At 48.5% G+C, this 15,843-nt stretch overlaps 1 protein-coding gene across 4 annotated transcripts in view; it reads right to left on the bottom strand.

Annotated features, from left to right (window-relative positions):
- The window catches only part of FLT1 (fms related receptor tyrosine kinase 1), a 182,002-nt gene that overhangs the window by 39,147 nt on the left and 127,012 nt on the right, over positions 1-15,843 (bottom strand). For all 4 annotated transcript variants that reach the window (XM_039254971.1, XM_039254951.1, XM_039254960.1 and 1 more), the window contains exons 17-18: positions 14,135-14,266; positions 943-1,049 (exon numbers count right to left, since the gene is read on the bottom strand). In XM_039254971.1, coding sequence (XP_039110902.1) covers positions 943-1,049; positions 14,135-14,266 — 239 coding nt within the window. The remainder of the gene's footprint in view (positions 1-942; positions 1,050-14,134; positions 14,267-15,843) is intronic.

The raw sequence follows: 15,843 nt of genomic DNA, 5'->3' as shown, positions 1-15,843 counted from the left end.
CTTACACTGACCAACACCCCTCCCCGCCCCGCATGCCTCCAGGCTTCCTTTTACTTCCAGAACACAGCCTACCTTTCTCACGGTCTCACCCCACTTTCCAGCCTCTCCTCTCCGGCCTCACTTCTACTGCAGCCACGCGGGCCTCCATCAGTCTCTCCTTCCCGGTGTCTCTGCCCTGCCCCAGCCTGGCACAGGCTCTTCCATCCGCCTGCAACACTTTCCCCCCCTTCCTCTGCCCAACCAGCCCCTCACACATCTTTCGGTCCACTGCCTCCGGCGGCAGCTTCACACTGGTCTGTGTAATGGAGCAAAGCCAGTCTCCTCTCCAGTTAATACTTGAGGCACAGACGGATGAATGAGTGTTGGCTCCCGGGCCCCTGGAACTTGCGAGAAACACGTGGTGTCGCAGGCCTAATTACAGAAATCTGATGTCCTGCGTTCAGCCCGACCCTCCCACTGAAGAACTGAGTTGTACGCGGGGCTCAGAGAGCGCGGGACCGCCGTGCGCTTGTTGGTATTTCTATAACGTTATGAGAGGCAGGTCAGAGGAGACTATTTCGCATTCTCCTTTTCATCTCTTAGCAGAGAATAAGAAAATAAAGACTTCCCAGGTCTCGTGCTGAACTGAAAGATTTTATTACGTATTTTTATACCCAAAACATCCCGCCTATTGCTGGGAAACAGTCATCTATTCATGGCTCAAGCTTTTTCTCTGAATGCTACAGATATTTATCATTTTAATGATAAATTTTTTGGATTTTATGACATTTTAATTGATTCATTTTAATGACTCGTTTTGGGGTGTCCATCAGGTCACAGATGGAAACATGAGGGAAGGAGACTAGAGTCAAACGTACGCTTAGCACCCGCTCTAGCTGTGAGATGAGCGTTTTAGAATATTCCGTAATAAGGAGCGTAGAATGTCGTATGAAATGTTCTTACCCTTTTCAGTTTTCGGATAAAGAGCGTTAACAGGAGCCAGAAGAGGGTGGCAGCCACACAGGTACACGTCAGGGTGATTAGCTCCAGATTAGACTTGTCCGAGGTTCCTGGGGAGAGAAAAAACGAGACGGTCCTCAAAAGGCACCATCAAACTGAGGGTCTTTGTGACTTGATAAAACAGGTCCAGTGCCTCTAACTGGTTCGTCGTGGTCCATGCCCCCTGCCGGCACCATGGCTGGTCTCTCTCTGGGCCAAGTCCTCCCTCGCGTTTTGAGTCCAGCAGGGCACATGCTATTTTCTCATCCTAAACTCACGTAGAAATTAAAGGGCTTTTCATTTTTAGCATACGTGCTGCAGAAGCGAGCACATTAAAAGGCTTTTCAGAAATCCTGCGGCTGAGTCTGCAAACTTCGTAACCCCAGAAACAGCTACTTAAAAATCTGAAGAGAGGGGCGCCTGGGTGGCTTAGTCGGTTAAGTGTCCGACTTTCGCTTAGGTCATGATCTCACGGTTTGTGGGTTCGAGCCCCGCGTCGGGCTCTGTGCTGACTGCCAGCTCAGAGCCTGGAGCCTGTTTCAGTCTGTGTCTCCCTCTCTCTCTGACCCTCCCCTGCTCACGCTGTCTCTCTCTCTCTCCTAGAAATAAATAAAACATTTAAAAAAAAATCTGAAGAGAAATTAAAAAAAAATTTTTTAATGTTTATTTTATTTTTGGGAGAGAGAGAGAGAGTGCAGACAGGAGAGACACAGAAGAGAGAGGGAGGCACAGAATTGGAAGCAGGCTCCAGGCTCTGAGCTGTCAGCACGGAGCCCGACGCGGGGCTCGAACTCATGAGCTGTGAGATCATGACCTGAGCCGAAGTTGGACGCTCAACCGACTGAGCCACCCGGGCGCCTCCCTGAAGAGCAATTTTTAAAAAGGAAAAAAAAAAAAAAATTAAGGCAGGAACAAAAGCCCATTAAAGTGCTAAATCTGGAATATGTGAAATCTCCCTAATGAGTTTTAGAGGAAATTCTAAAGAAAAAAACTAATAATAAAAATGACACAAAAGGGCTCCTTTGGGACTCACAGAACTCTCCTACTTTGATTTTAAAAATAAAAATAAAACTCAAGGACCATCACCACTGCCTGCTCGCTCCTTTTGGAACAGCCAGGCCAAACTTTTCACCTCCTGCTTCTGGCTTCTGGCTCCCTTTCTGACCTTCGCAGCAGAGGCCAGCCTCCAGGGGCCGCAGTGAGAAGGGGGTTCTTCCCACTCACCTCATTTCCCGGAATCATGCAGAAATCTAGAGCTGAGAAGGTCCTCCACCACCAGAAAAGACCCAACGTGTTCAAGAAGCCTCCAGAGAGGACGATCTTTGGGATTTGTAAAGAAAGGAAAGCCCCAGGGAGCCACAACAGTGGGCCCCTACTTATCGATTCCAGGGGACAATTTCCCATGAATTTTAAAGAACTGCCTTATCCTTCAATCTCATTATGAGGAGGCAGAGGCTTAGTATTAAGCTAGGAAAAAGCAAACAATTTATTCTTTTAAAAAAAAAATGATGTGCTTGGCATCATTTTTTTAAGTTTATGTATTTTGAGAGCCAAAGAGACAGTGCGAGTGGGAGAGGGGCAGAGACAGGGAGAGAGAGAATCCCAAGCAGGCTCCGTGCTGTCAGCACTGAGCCTGATGTGGGGCTCAAACTCACAAACCACTAGATCGTATGACCCGAGCTCCAACCAAAAGTCTTAGCCGACTGAGCCACCCGGGCGCCCCAATGAACAGTATCATTTATTGAGCAGTTACTACATGCCACACCCTTACAACCACCCTACAGAGTCGGTAGCAACCATATCCGTGGTTCCTAGGTAAATGCTTCATCTTGTGGGCTCTTTGCTTCAATTCAACAAGAAGGTGCCAAATCCTACCCCAGGTGGCGTTCAGTCCTGAGGAGATCGGAAGGTGAGCAAGAGAAGGTTGTCACTCTCCGGGGGCTCATCACATAACCAAACCGAGACTCAGGGCAGATACAAAGACATGAAATAAGGGGATCAAGGTAGGGGAAATCTAATGCTTTTTGGAAGAGGTGACATTGAAATGGATGGTGGCCTTTGGAGGTGAGGCGGGGGAGGGCACAAAGGCAGAGAGGACAGCATGAGTGAAGACCCAGACCCGGGACAGAGAGGCAGAGATAGCAGTAGAAGGCAAGAATAGGACAGGACCAGACCACAGAGGTGGGTGCGCGGGGTTTAAACCACGTGCCGCATTCAGGCAGTTGGAGCCGCTGAAATGTCTCTGGGGAACAGCAAACACACGAGCTGGAAACTCGAGCCACTTCCCTTTCTCCCCGACCTGCCCGGCCCCCGAGCGCATGCGCTGCCTGCAAGCCACAGCCCCTGCGCGGCACACCTGGGTCAGAGGGGAAATCCACACTCTCTCCCATCCAGGCCAACACAAAGTCCTGCAGCTCTCCCCCCGTGGCGCAGGAAGCGGCCACCTCCCGTCTTGCCCCGCCATCACCGCCTACATCGAGGCCCCGCCAGCTGTCAGCTGGACCACAGCAGTAGCTTCCAGACCAGCCCTGACTCCCCGCCCCCGCCCCCAGGTTCTCATCCACTCAGGCCAGCGTGATCTCGCCTCTGTCTAAATTTCATCACTGCCACCTCTGCTCCCCACAGCTGTCAGGATAAAAACCCACGCCCTTGGGTCCTTTGTGCCCAACCTTGCCTGTCTCTTCACCTCTATCTCCTGCTGTTCTTGCAAGTGCTCCGAACGCATCAAAATACTTATAGTTTCTTAAATCTACCAGCCCTTCTACACCCCCATGCTGTGCACTTGCTGTTTCCCTACCAGAATGTAAGCTTCCGGGCGCTGCGGCCACATCCTCTTCATCTTTATAACCCCACTCATCGGACTGGGTGAGTGAGTGGATAAGTTATGATTGGCTTTGATTCCAAAGAGTCCCATGAAGCTTTCAAAGGGTTCAGGGTCAAATTCCTCTTCATGCGTATTAATCCAAGAAACCCACCGAACCCCATCTATGCCGCCCACTCTGTTCTAGATACTAGTATATAGTGGTGGATAAAAGGTCTGGACGGTCTAGAGCTCACAGCCTGAACAGATAAATACGGTCAAAGCCAAGCTTTGTTAGCTGGTGGCCAAGTTTCCCTGCATCTCATGAGGATGAGAAGCAGCCTTCTTGAAGAAGTTTCAAAGTATGAGCTTTTCTCTCAGTATGCATCCTCTCGATGGGAATATTATAAGATTGAGTTCATAGGAGTTTGGATTTCCTCCCCCATGTGAAAGGTCTAATACTGCCTTGCTATATTCACACACACACACACACACACACACACACACTGGGGCATGCTCAGGCCTCAGTGGCCTTTGGCTGTTGGAGATGCTGATAGCATCTTGAGACACAGTCCTGTCTGCCTATAAGCTCTGCAGATGCCTTCTCCCTGGACGGCCCCGGGACAGGCCCCCTCCCACTGTGGGAACATTCCCACTGCATTCCACGGGGCAGGAAGTTGACCCCCAAAGTAATTCCACAGCCCTTACTCAGGCAAAATTCCTTTCAGTGGGACCAAATGTGTTTGTGTGCATTTACACATTTTGAGAACCAACTCCTTAACAAGCATCTTCACGATGAACATTTATTACAGGGGAAAGGTCTATTTAACATTCTATTGCTGCTTCCTGAAAACTAAGAATTTAACCAGATATAATGTAGTATCTGTGCTCTATCTCTGTCTCACTTGATAGCTCAATCTCGGTCTTTGGAAAGTAACCGCGAGGAGAGTCTTATGCTGAGTAGACGGACTTCAAGTCCGCATCGTCTCTTCCTATACAGCTCTTGGATGTTTTCTCAGAGGTCAAACATCCACACTCTGGCCTGGCGAGACCCGGCTTCAGCCTGCTGGTGACAGCTGATGAGCTCAGCCTGTGAGACAGCCCAGCTGCCCCTGTCAGGGGAAGGAGGCCAGAGGAAACGTGGGTGGGATTTGACCATAACTGGGAGTGAGCGCTGGGTCTCAGGGACGTTACTCTCACACAGGGTGTGTGAAAGCCAGCAACAGGGCACGGAGCAAGGTTATTTTTATATGGGAGAGTGGCAGAGCGTGGCCAATCTGAAGAGTTAGAATTACTGTACTTTTTTATTACAGACTCTGAATTGTGGCGCACAGAGTGTTGCTTCCATGTCGATTGCCTTTCAAGCTTCAGACCATCCCTCTTGGGACAAGAAGGGCAGACACCACCCAGGGGATGCACCTGCTCCCCTGGGGGTTGATGTGGCTTGTCCAGACTCTGTGCACCGGCTGCGTCCTGCTGCCCTGCGCCTTTCTGATGGTGACAGCCGCTCACTCTGCACAGGGCCTGGGCTCTGTGTCGTGGCAGCGTCACGCCTACCACGACACATGGCACTGTGTGGCGCCAGACTGCCTGAATCAACGGGCAGCAGAGCTAGGAAACTCGGCTCTCCCTGGAGAGCCAGTGGTCCTTCCCAGGAAGTTAGGAAAACTCTCCAGGCAGAAGACCAGGGTCTCTGGCTCTGGGAGCTGCCTTGACTTGAGATATAGCACAAGGATCCCTGGGAAAGGGCGGGAAGCAGGCAGCTACATCTTAGACCCAGGACCCTGGGCCCAGCTTCATCCTTCAAATGTGGCCGTCACAACAGCACAGCAGGTGAAATATATGAACCCAGTGGGAGCTATTCTTTTTTTTTTTTTATGTTTACTTATTTATTTTGAGAGAGAGAGAAAGACGATCCCAAGCAGGCTCCGTGCTGTCAGCACAGAGCCCGACGTGGGGCTCAATCCCATGAACAGTGAGATCATGACCTGAGCCAAAATCAGGATTCGGGCGCTTTCCGACTGAGCCACCCAGGCGCCCTGAGAGCTATTCTTTTGAAGGTTCTCTCCCACCCACCCTGCCCCAGAAAAGTGCCCCTTTTTTGTTTTTGTTTTTTTTTAAATCCTTATCTTTTGGACTTCAAGTACTATACAAGAGAATTTTGTTTTCATCCAAACCTATTGCATACACCACAATTTGTTACTATTCAGGCTTTGACCCAAATAGTGATCATTTTCGGCAGACCACTGAGTCACTGCCTTCCCTGAGAAACTCCCCTCGTACCCGCCAGCATGGTGTAGAAGTTGTTCTCTGGTTCTATCATTATTTTAATTTGAAGTAACTATGTATGTGGGTTAAGCTCTTAAGATATCAAGAGAAGGGTGTATTTTGTGTTCATTTTGCCTCCCCGGCACCAGCCCAGGGGAAGTTTCAATCAACATTTCTATAGGGATGAAAAAGAAAATGAATCAGACATACCTCGACCTGATTCTCCACATGAACCAGGCAAACAGCACTACCCCCTTTTACCTAAAATCCAAGAACCGATAACCCAGCTCACCTTTTTTTTTTTTTTTTTTTTAATTTTTTTAATGTTTTATTTATTTCTAGGAGAGAGAGAGACAGTGTGAGCAGGGGAGGGTCAGAGAGAGAGGGAGTCACAGACTGAAACAGGCTCCAGGCTCTGAGCTGGCAGTCAGCACAGAGCCCGACGCGGGGCTCGAACCCACGAACCGCGAGATCATGACCTAAGCGAAAGTCGGACGCTTAACCGACTAAGCCACCCAGGCGCCCCCCAGCTCACCTTCTTATGTAATTTCTCTAAGGCTTATTGGAATATTAAAATTGGCTTTCATACTATTTATAAAGCTTTTTAGGAATCTTTGGACACCAATTTGGAATCCCTCTTAAGGGCAGAGTTATATGGAAGGGCTGTATTCAAATTAAATTAGAAGGAAGCTTTCAAGAATAATTTTAGGTAAAAGATATTTAAGACTGCCATCAATTCGTGTGCCATCAGTTCGGGGACGTGTTTTTATGAAACCCAGTAAAGCTAAACTCATTTGGGTTACATAGGAATTTTGTAGTTCGGGACACCACTTGGGTGACTCACTGGTTAAGTGCAGGGAAACTGTAATGCAGAAAGTTTTGTTGAAGTCAATGTGGTTTAACGTGTTCGCAAACAATAAAGTTAGCTAATATTTAAAAAGTTTCTATTATATGGCAGATACTGTTTTCAGTGCGTTAATCCTTACAGAGTGGTAAGGCTGGTGTACCATTACTAACGTCTGTTTTGCAGATGAGAACCAGGAAGGAAAGTAACTGGCCCAAGGGTACACAGCTCAGGAGCAGTAATAACCTGACCTCAGAGGGGTCCGCTGCTGCCTTCCAGCCAGAGGTATTCGAGTCCACTTCTCAGCTCCGCCCCTCCAAGCCCTGTAACCCAGAACCAAGTACTAAATCTTTCTGTGCTTCAGATTCTTGCCCACGAATGGAAAAAAAAAAAAAATCCCCATGGGGTTGTCCCCAAAGTTAACTAGATGAAACACATGTTCAATGAGCAGAAGATCTTATAACTGCATTCCATCACCATTTTTTGAATTCTTGATCAAGGCCAGCTTGATGTCATTGTTTAGACTCCAAGCACGAAGGCGTGCCTATCCCGTCCTCCGGCCCTGCTGTGTGAAATCACTGAGTAGGAAGCTCATCTCTCCGTAGCCGGCCCGGGTCTCTCCTTGGGAACCCTTCTGCACGGCCAACACCCGTGAGAGCAGTAACATCAGTCACCAACATCTTCATGTGAATTAGTTTATCACATCCTTCCTAGTGCCAGGATGGCCAGGCGGGGAGTGAAGCTGGGGCAGGATTCAGGAAGAGAGGAGCCACAGCAGAGGGCCATCCAGCCTCAGAAACCTGAAAGCTGGCCTGGCCGAGGGGGATAAAAGGGAGGGTTGCATACCTGAGATAATTTTGAGCTTTTCCTATTCTTTACTCTCAGAATTTATTAAGGAACACGAAGTGTTTCCTGCTGTGTGGGTCCTTCCCTGAAATGTGTTAATGTGCAATAATTTTGGCACAACATTTACACACCTCACCTCTAATGCCGTTCCATTTAGACCGCAGGACCCTGAGTCAGTCCTTTGGTGCTTTCCATGATTTTCCTATCCATCGACTGTGGAATTTTCTCCTGTGTAATTATAAATGCTACTGAGACAGCATTTCAGTAGCGAGGCTTAAATCTGTCATCAGAATGCATTTACATACATAGTGTCGTTCGTACTTGCAATAACGATAAAATATAGTTCATCTTAAGTCTTTGGGTGACAATGTGCCACGCTTTCATTGAAACAGCCTCATGGAGTCCCATGGGCTACTGAGGGTATGTCAATGTCAGAAATTATTTTGGTTCCTAACAGTTCTGTGTTGTTGTTTTTAATGTTAGAACTTCCCCTTTGAGAGATCCATGTGTGCTCATGTACAGTCCAAAGCAAACAAGACCTGGGATTATTTAAAGAAGCTACTTTGACTCCACAGTCCACTCATCCTTTTCAGATACAAAAATAACACATTGTTTTATCTATGAGTATAAGAATCCTTTTTCAAGGGAAATAAAAAGAGCAGACAGTTTCCTTCCTGGCTAATTCACGAACCTCTTTAAATCTGTTAAACACAGCCGCAGACACAACTCATTTGCTTGGTTTCATTTCCTAACTCCACCTGACAAGACGGTCAGCGTGCAGGGTCTATATGCATATTTAGGAAATCAAGTCTGAAGCTAGGGAACGTTTCACAGCCACCAGAGAGCCAGCAGCTAATTTATTTCAGAGATTCAATTACGAAGCAGGTACTGCATCGAGCTCTTCTGAAGAACAGCCAAGGGTCAGCTTTTTATTCCGTGAACCTCAAGGACTTCCATTCAAGATACTGCATCTAATTAATAAGATCCACATAACACCTACGGTTTAGAAATCTTATCCCAAATTATGTACGGAGCTGAAATCCACCTCCTAACACATCCCTACTATCTCCCTTCCTTGGTCTCGGGAATCTTTTCTGGTGTATCAAAGAAGGAGTTAGAATGTCTCCCTGGTCTGAAGCCTGTTAAATATTTGAGGAAAACAATAATACAGCCCCTTAGTTTTTAATTTTTTTTAATGTTTTATTTATTTCTAGGAGAGAGAGAGAGAGAGAGAGAGACAGCGTGAGCAGGGGAGGGTCAGAAAGAGAGGGAGACACAGAAACCGAAGCAGGCTCCAGGCTCTGAGCTGTCAGCACAGAGCCCAACGCGGGGCTCGAACCCACGAACCGTGAGATCATGACCTAAGCGAAAGTTGGATGCTTAACTGACTAAGCCACCCAGGCACTCCAGCCCCTTAGATTTTAGACTAAACATCCTCATTTCCTTACACTGCTTTATCATTGCCCTATTAGGATAGGGTCCCATTTATACTACTAAATGGGTACAGAATTTCAGGTAGTCTGATGACTGCAGATCAGGTCACCTGTGTTTAAGTGGAGGGGTGGGATACAGCTGTCACTCCGAGAGTGGGGGCGGGGAGGGGGGTTTACAAAAGAGAGCAAGGATGAAGGCAGAAAACCATGAAAAGCAGACAAAAGAACTCAAAAAGCGGGTCAGCTGGGGACAGTAACGAGTGAAAAGAAAGAGCCATGTATATAAAGTCTGTCGCCACCTTGCACACGATATCATTTCCCCAGGTGCTCCTGAGGATTAATGCCACGTGAGGGGAAAGAGGTCATGAATCACCAGTACCAGTTCCTCAGAAAACGCAGTGGGCTAGCCAGTAGCAACTATTTAAGATCACCTAGACTTGGTTGTTGCCAAGGGACATCACGGAGAAGTTCCGCTGTTGCCTTATACCACAGCGCCCCGCTCACCTTGCCAACCCAACGTCCTACAAGGCTTCCTCCAGACCTCAGCTCACCACCCATCTCCCTTCTTGCCTCTTTGAACTCCCTGGGCTCTCAGCAGCACTGGGTGGTCTGCCTGATACAGGCTAGTGTTCTACTTCACCCTGGGGAGGAGCTCAAAGCACCCATTGATCTGGTTCTGATTGTTTCCGTGTGCACCTTCATCTCCTTCCAGCTAGGTTTTCAAAGCACGCTGAAGGCGAGGGGACATGGCGTACACTTCCATATTTGGCACTGTCCTGGGCACATAACTACTTTGTTGAGTTACCAGTGAATTGAATTTGGCTTATCTCTACTGCCCTAAGCAATATATTGACGTATGTTTTTTATCAGACATTCAATAGGGGTTTTCCAACTAGATCAATCCACAAACACACTTATCAAATGCTCTGGGATAGAGGGGTGACTAATACGCCGTGGTAAGCATTGCACGAAAGGTGCACGTCAAGTACTTGAGGAGCACAGAGGGAGAAGTGATGGGAAGGCAGGTGTCCCTTCTTCTACACCCGCAGCAAGAGCAAATGTGGACTGTCAGGATGAGTAGGGCTGTCCAGGGGAGAATGAGGTGGGAAGGAAGGCTCTGGAGACTAAAGGAAGATGTGGTGTATAAGCAGAAGATGAGGGGCATTGTGTATTCAGGGGGTTATGGGCAGGCACGCAGCTGGGGAGCTCAGATGTGAAGGGAAGGATAAGCCACGAAGCTGCAGAAGGCGGCCAGGAAGGACCCCGTGTGCCTGGGTGGAGATAACAGGCGATCGGGAACCACTACATGTTTGAAGCAGGGGAGTAATCTGTCCTAAGATTAGTCTTTTAAAAAGATCACTGTGGGGGCGCCTGGGTGGCTCTGTTGGTTGAATATCCGACTCGGGCTCAGGTCATAATCTCACGGTTTGTGAGTTCGAGCCCCGTGTCGGGCTCGCTGCTGTCAGCGCAGAGCCTGCTTCAGATCCTCTGTCTCCCTCTCTCTCTGCCCCTCCCCATTCACTTGCTTTCTCTCTGTCAAAAATAAACATTAAAAAAAATTTTAAAAAGATCCTCTAGAATTGGAAGAGGATTGAAGGAGAGAGAAGTAGGTGGGCCGTTTGGGAAGCTGAGAGATGAAGTTGGGAGATGACAGGGTCAGGACATCCACAGTGGCAGCTGGTGTGGCCAACTCAAGCAAGAACTGTCTCCTCCTTTCTCAGAAGCCAATGACCCAGGCTGATGGAAACGTGTAGAAATGATCAGTGGCAGCCGCATTCTTAATGCTGTCTGACTTTTCAGAGAAGCGTGTAGAGGGAAACGGAATCACTGGAGGAAATTAGAACCAGGCAGAGAGAAGCCCAAATAATAGGATGTAACGGGAAAAGTCTAAGAGCTCAATTACAGAGGCACTTCAGGGATGGGAAGAACCGAGGCAGGGCGGCAACGTTCCGCAGTTACAGGACGCGGACCATTGTCAGCCTCACCCCGCACGTGTCATGTGACTTTGGGCAAATAACTTAAGCCTTTGGAGTGTCCATCTTCCCATCTGTAGGCTGAAGATAATACTGGTTACTTCTCTGGATTCTTATGAAGCTCATGGGATTAGGTATGCCTGTCGTCTATCAGTGTCGGCACACAAAGGTACCGAAGAAACAGTCTCCTGCAAAGTGCCAGGCATGGGCGTGGGGTACAAAGGTGTGTCAGACGCCGTTCCTGCCTCACAATGTTTACCGTTTAGTAGGGACAGAGGCCCATCGATGCCTAAATAACAATAAAAGGCAGGATCGGAGAAGCACTGATCAAGACTCAAGAGCATGGCGGGCGAGGGCTGGGGAGACAATGAGTATGTGAGTCGGCCGTTCATCCTGGAGGATCTAATCTAAACTGGACACAGAGGACAAGGAGCATTAGGCTGAAATGGGGAGGGTGCCTGGACAAAAGACATTCGCGCTGCGTTCACATGGGCCACTCTTAGCAGTTCCCGGGAGTCAGGCTCTCCGATGGCCAGAGTGTGGCTCTGGGCCAGCCTGGGAGCCTAAACGGAGCCATGGCTCTGCCTGGGGGCAGATAAATGCATCCCAGCGGGAGAGACGACTCCCAGAGGGTAGACTTATGGCAAACGGAAGGGGGGCAGTCATGACCATGGGCAGAAGAAATGCACTGATGCCATGGAGCGATGTGGCTTCGAGGAACCCCAGATGAGCCTGGCAGAAAAGGGGAAAAGGGAAAGGAAGAAAAGTCTTTGTGGAGACCTGTAAACTTGTGTAAATATCCCTGCTCTGGGCAAAGGCTTTCTTCCAAGCCATCAGCTGCCCGGCCATTGGGTCAGATGCCAACCCCCATTTCCTGGCAGAGGAGAGTGGGGATGGTGTGCAGGAAGGCGGGGATGGGGCTGAAGTGGGCATCAGATGAACCCAGTGCTCATGCATGTCTGCCACCTGGCTGCAAGATTAAGGTCAGCCAGTTCACTCCTGTCTGGGGCTTCATAACTGCTCCATAGCCAACAGAGGGGTTGGGAGGAAACACCTTCTGGACCGAGGATCAGGTACCTCCCTGCCTTCTGTGGCCACCCCTCTCCCAGATCTGTGGCCCTCCCTGGCCCAATGCAGCTACTCCCCCTAGGGCCACATCTGGAGTCCTTGTTTAAAGGTAAATGAACAAAGGGCACCTGGGTGGCTCAGTCAGTTAAGCATCCGACTTTGGCTCAGGTCATGATCTCATGGTTTGTGAGTTCAAGCCCCACATTGGGCTCTGTGCTGACAGCTGAAAGCCTGGATCCTGCTTCCGACTCTATGTCTCTCCCTCTCTCTGCCCTTCCCATGATCATGCTCTGTCTCTATCAATGATAAAAAAAAAAAAAAGGTTTAAAAATTAAAAAAAAAAAAAGTAAACAAACAGTCCTTCGAAGAGGGAGGTGTTCTCTCCAGGTATAAGCAGACGAGTTGAAAGAATACTTGGAGATGAGGATTATTTGGGAGAGAAACAGGACCATTACTGTAAGTATTTGGGGAATGCTACCCTCTACTTTTTCTGAAAGTAGAGTTGTGGCAGCATTGTTTTTGGATTTTTCGGGAGACTGCCTAAAATCATCTACTCGTTGGGGCACCTGGGTGGCTCAGCCGTTTAAGCACTGGACTCTTGATTTTGGCTCAGGTCATGATCCCATGGTTCGTAGGTTCAAGTCCCGAGTTGGGCTCAGGGCTGACAGCATGGAGCCTGCTTGTGGGATTTTTCTCTCTCTCTCTGCCCCTTCCCCACTTGTGTTTTCTCTCTCCTCAAAAAAATTATAATAAAATAAACTTAAAAAAACAAAACAAATAGAATCCTCTTCTCAGGTCATGATCCCATGGTTCGTGAGTTCGAGTCCCGAGTTGGGCTCAGGGCTGACAGCATGGAGCCTGTTTGTGGGATTTTTCTCTCTCTCTCTATCCCTCCCCCACTTGTGTTCTCTCTCTCTCTCTCAAAAAAAAATTATAATAAACTTAAAAAAACAAAACAAATAGAATCCTCTCCTCCTAAAAGAATGGGGATGATGCTCTGTTTTAAAGGAGACTCAATTCTCAGAATTACAATCTTTAAGCGATGTAAGTTTCCAGGGTGGAAGAACTGATGTATTTCTCCTCTCCTCTGCCAGGAATACTTCCATATTCTGAAGTCTCCCAGGGACCCGTTGGAAACAGCCTACCGAACAAATTGCATCTTTTCAAGTAAAACCTTAATGGGTCATAGATATTTACATCTAAGGAGGTGTCAGTTTGATATTTTACGATGCCGTAAACAGTTAGATTTTGCATGACTCCTGGCATCAGAAACTGCCATCCAAACTTTTCCAAATGGGAGCCACATGGCCACAGCCCCGGGTAGGATTAGGCCGCTTTGGACTTTGCTGCTCAGCAAACTATCTGAGCCCTCCAAAGAGGAAGCACTTGGAATATTTTTCTCAAATGTGGTCTGTTTTTTATGTGTTGCTTCTCCCCGATAATATTTCACAGGCTCCTTCGTGTTAAAAAACCAGCTTACGAAAACATTCAGAAGAGCGGCATATGGATGTCTGACTCGAGGGAACTGTAAAGGGAAAAAGAACGAACTCATTTCCAACAAGTGGGTTTTCCCCTCTCTCTACGCCCCTCTTCCTTCTTGGATGTCTCGGTCACAAATGTGGTCACTCTCTATGGGTCAATGCCATCCCTTGGGCGGCGGCTGGCTTTCCTCTCTTCCGGAAACTACTTCCCCGCACAGACCGTGTTCAGATGGGAGCTCTCGAGGGTGGCCGGCCGGGTGTCTTCCCCTTCTGACTCTCCAGACTGCTCAGTAGGTCCGTCCCCAGAGCAACAGGGGAGGGGCGAGGAGGTCAGGGAAAGGAACAGGGGTGGGGGGCCGCAGCGGGAGACCGGGAGGTGGAAAGTTAAACAGGGAAATAGACGTCTGAGCTGCTTCTCGTTGCTCTCTGAAGCCGCTGTTTACCTTGCACAGTGAGATACGCCGAACTTTCCACGGACCCTTTCTGGTTGGTGGCTGTACAGCGATAGACGCCTTCATCCTCTTCTGTGACTCTTTCAAGAAACAGCGTGCTGCTTCCTGGTCCTAAAATAATTCCTGAGGAGTGAGAGATGTTTACATTAGTGGGCCTGGGTGACAAACCAAAACAGCTACTTCTGTAATACAACCCCTTTCCTCTAACTATGCATTCAGACGAGGAAATCCGAGCTCTAGGCAACCTTGGGCCCGGCTGCCTGTTTGTTTTCTCTGGGTCCAGGCGTTTTAAGAGCACCTTCACCGCGCGGCAGAGCGCGGACCCCCAGTTCTGGAGATGCAGATCTGACCCAGGCAGAGAGAAGGGAGTCAGGGCTGCGACCCCCTGCATGCAAGAGCGACTGTCAAGGGGGCAGCACATGAATAACAACACCATTTGCTCAGTGCCTGCTACGCGTCAGCCCCGCACGAGATGCTTCACATCCTGACATGTACAACCAGCCGGTTGGGGCTTCATGGCTCCATTTCACAAATGTGGAGACAGGGATGGTGAGGTTATGTAACTTGACCAAGAGCGTGCAGTTGGGCTGACACACGTCCGGGGCGCGTGGGTCAAAGGGAGTCCCGCTTCACCTGCCAGAGTGGGGAGGAGCTGGGGCTGTGTCTTAATCTAGGCCTCACTGCTTCGAGCTTTGTCACTTTAGGCAGCCTACTTATTAAGCTTTCTATTTCAGTTCCTTCCACCTTAACGATGAAAAGGAAAGCGATTTCTACCAGGTGCGCGGAACATGAATGGCAGGCGCAGGGCTCGATAAATACAAGCAGATGTGTTACCCCAGGGCGCCACGGAATGGAAGAAGCACGATTTGCAGAGCCCAGCTTGAAGACCCCATAGCTTCAACACTAAGGACTATCAAGGACACCAAGTATTTATTGAGTACTTACTCTCTTAGTCTGTATTAAAGACTTTGGGGGGAGGGGAGGCGAAGACATGGCACCTGCTGGGGAGTGGAAATCAACTCCTACCAAACACACATATATTATCTCTCCCCCCTGCCCTCCCCCACACAAACAGGAAGTGTTTCATGAATGAGAATGAGTATATATAGCACAGCGTATGTATCCAATTAAATGCAAAGTCTGGGGTGGGAGAGAGACCAAGGAGAACGGTGTACACTGGAAGGCATCCTGGAGGAACTGGACTTTGAGCTGAAGTTTAAAGGATTATCAGAGGGGCGCCTGGGTGGCTCAGTCGGTTAAGCGTCCGACTTCAGCTCAGGTCATGATCTCGTGGTTCGTGGGTTCGAGCCCCGCGTCGGGCTCTGTGCTGACAGCTCAGAGCCTGAAGCCTGTTTAGGATTCTGTGTCTCCCTCTCTTTCTGACCCTCCCCTGCTCATGCTGTCTCCCTCTGTCTCTCTCTCAAAAATTAAAAAAAAAATACATTAAAAAAAATTTAAAGGATTATCAGAGGCACAGAGAGAAGGCAGGCCAGAGAATAGGCCATGCCACTGAAATGAATGTGTATTGAATGGCTATATTTTGTTAAGTTTAAATAGTTTCTATTTCCCCCGATTATAAAAGACATCCAATATAGAAAACTTGAGAAATACTGGAAAGCCTAAAGAAAATGTAAAACAAACCTACAGTCTTTCCTCTCAGATATTTTCCCTTTATTCTTTTTAACAACCATTCGTTCACT

The sequence above is a fragment of the Hyaena hyaena genome, unplaced genomic scaffold (genome assembly GCF_003009895.1).
Source record: "Hyaena hyaena isolate Hyena2069 unplaced genomic scaffold, ASM300989v1 scaffold_11, whole genome shotgun sequence".
Taxonomy (NCBI): domain Eukaryota; kingdom Metazoa; phylum Chordata; class Mammalia; order Carnivora; family Hyaenidae; genus Hyaena; species Hyaena hyaena.
The sequence above is the reverse complement of the archived record's forward strand: the minus strand, read 5'-3'. Positions and strand labels throughout refer to the sequence as shown.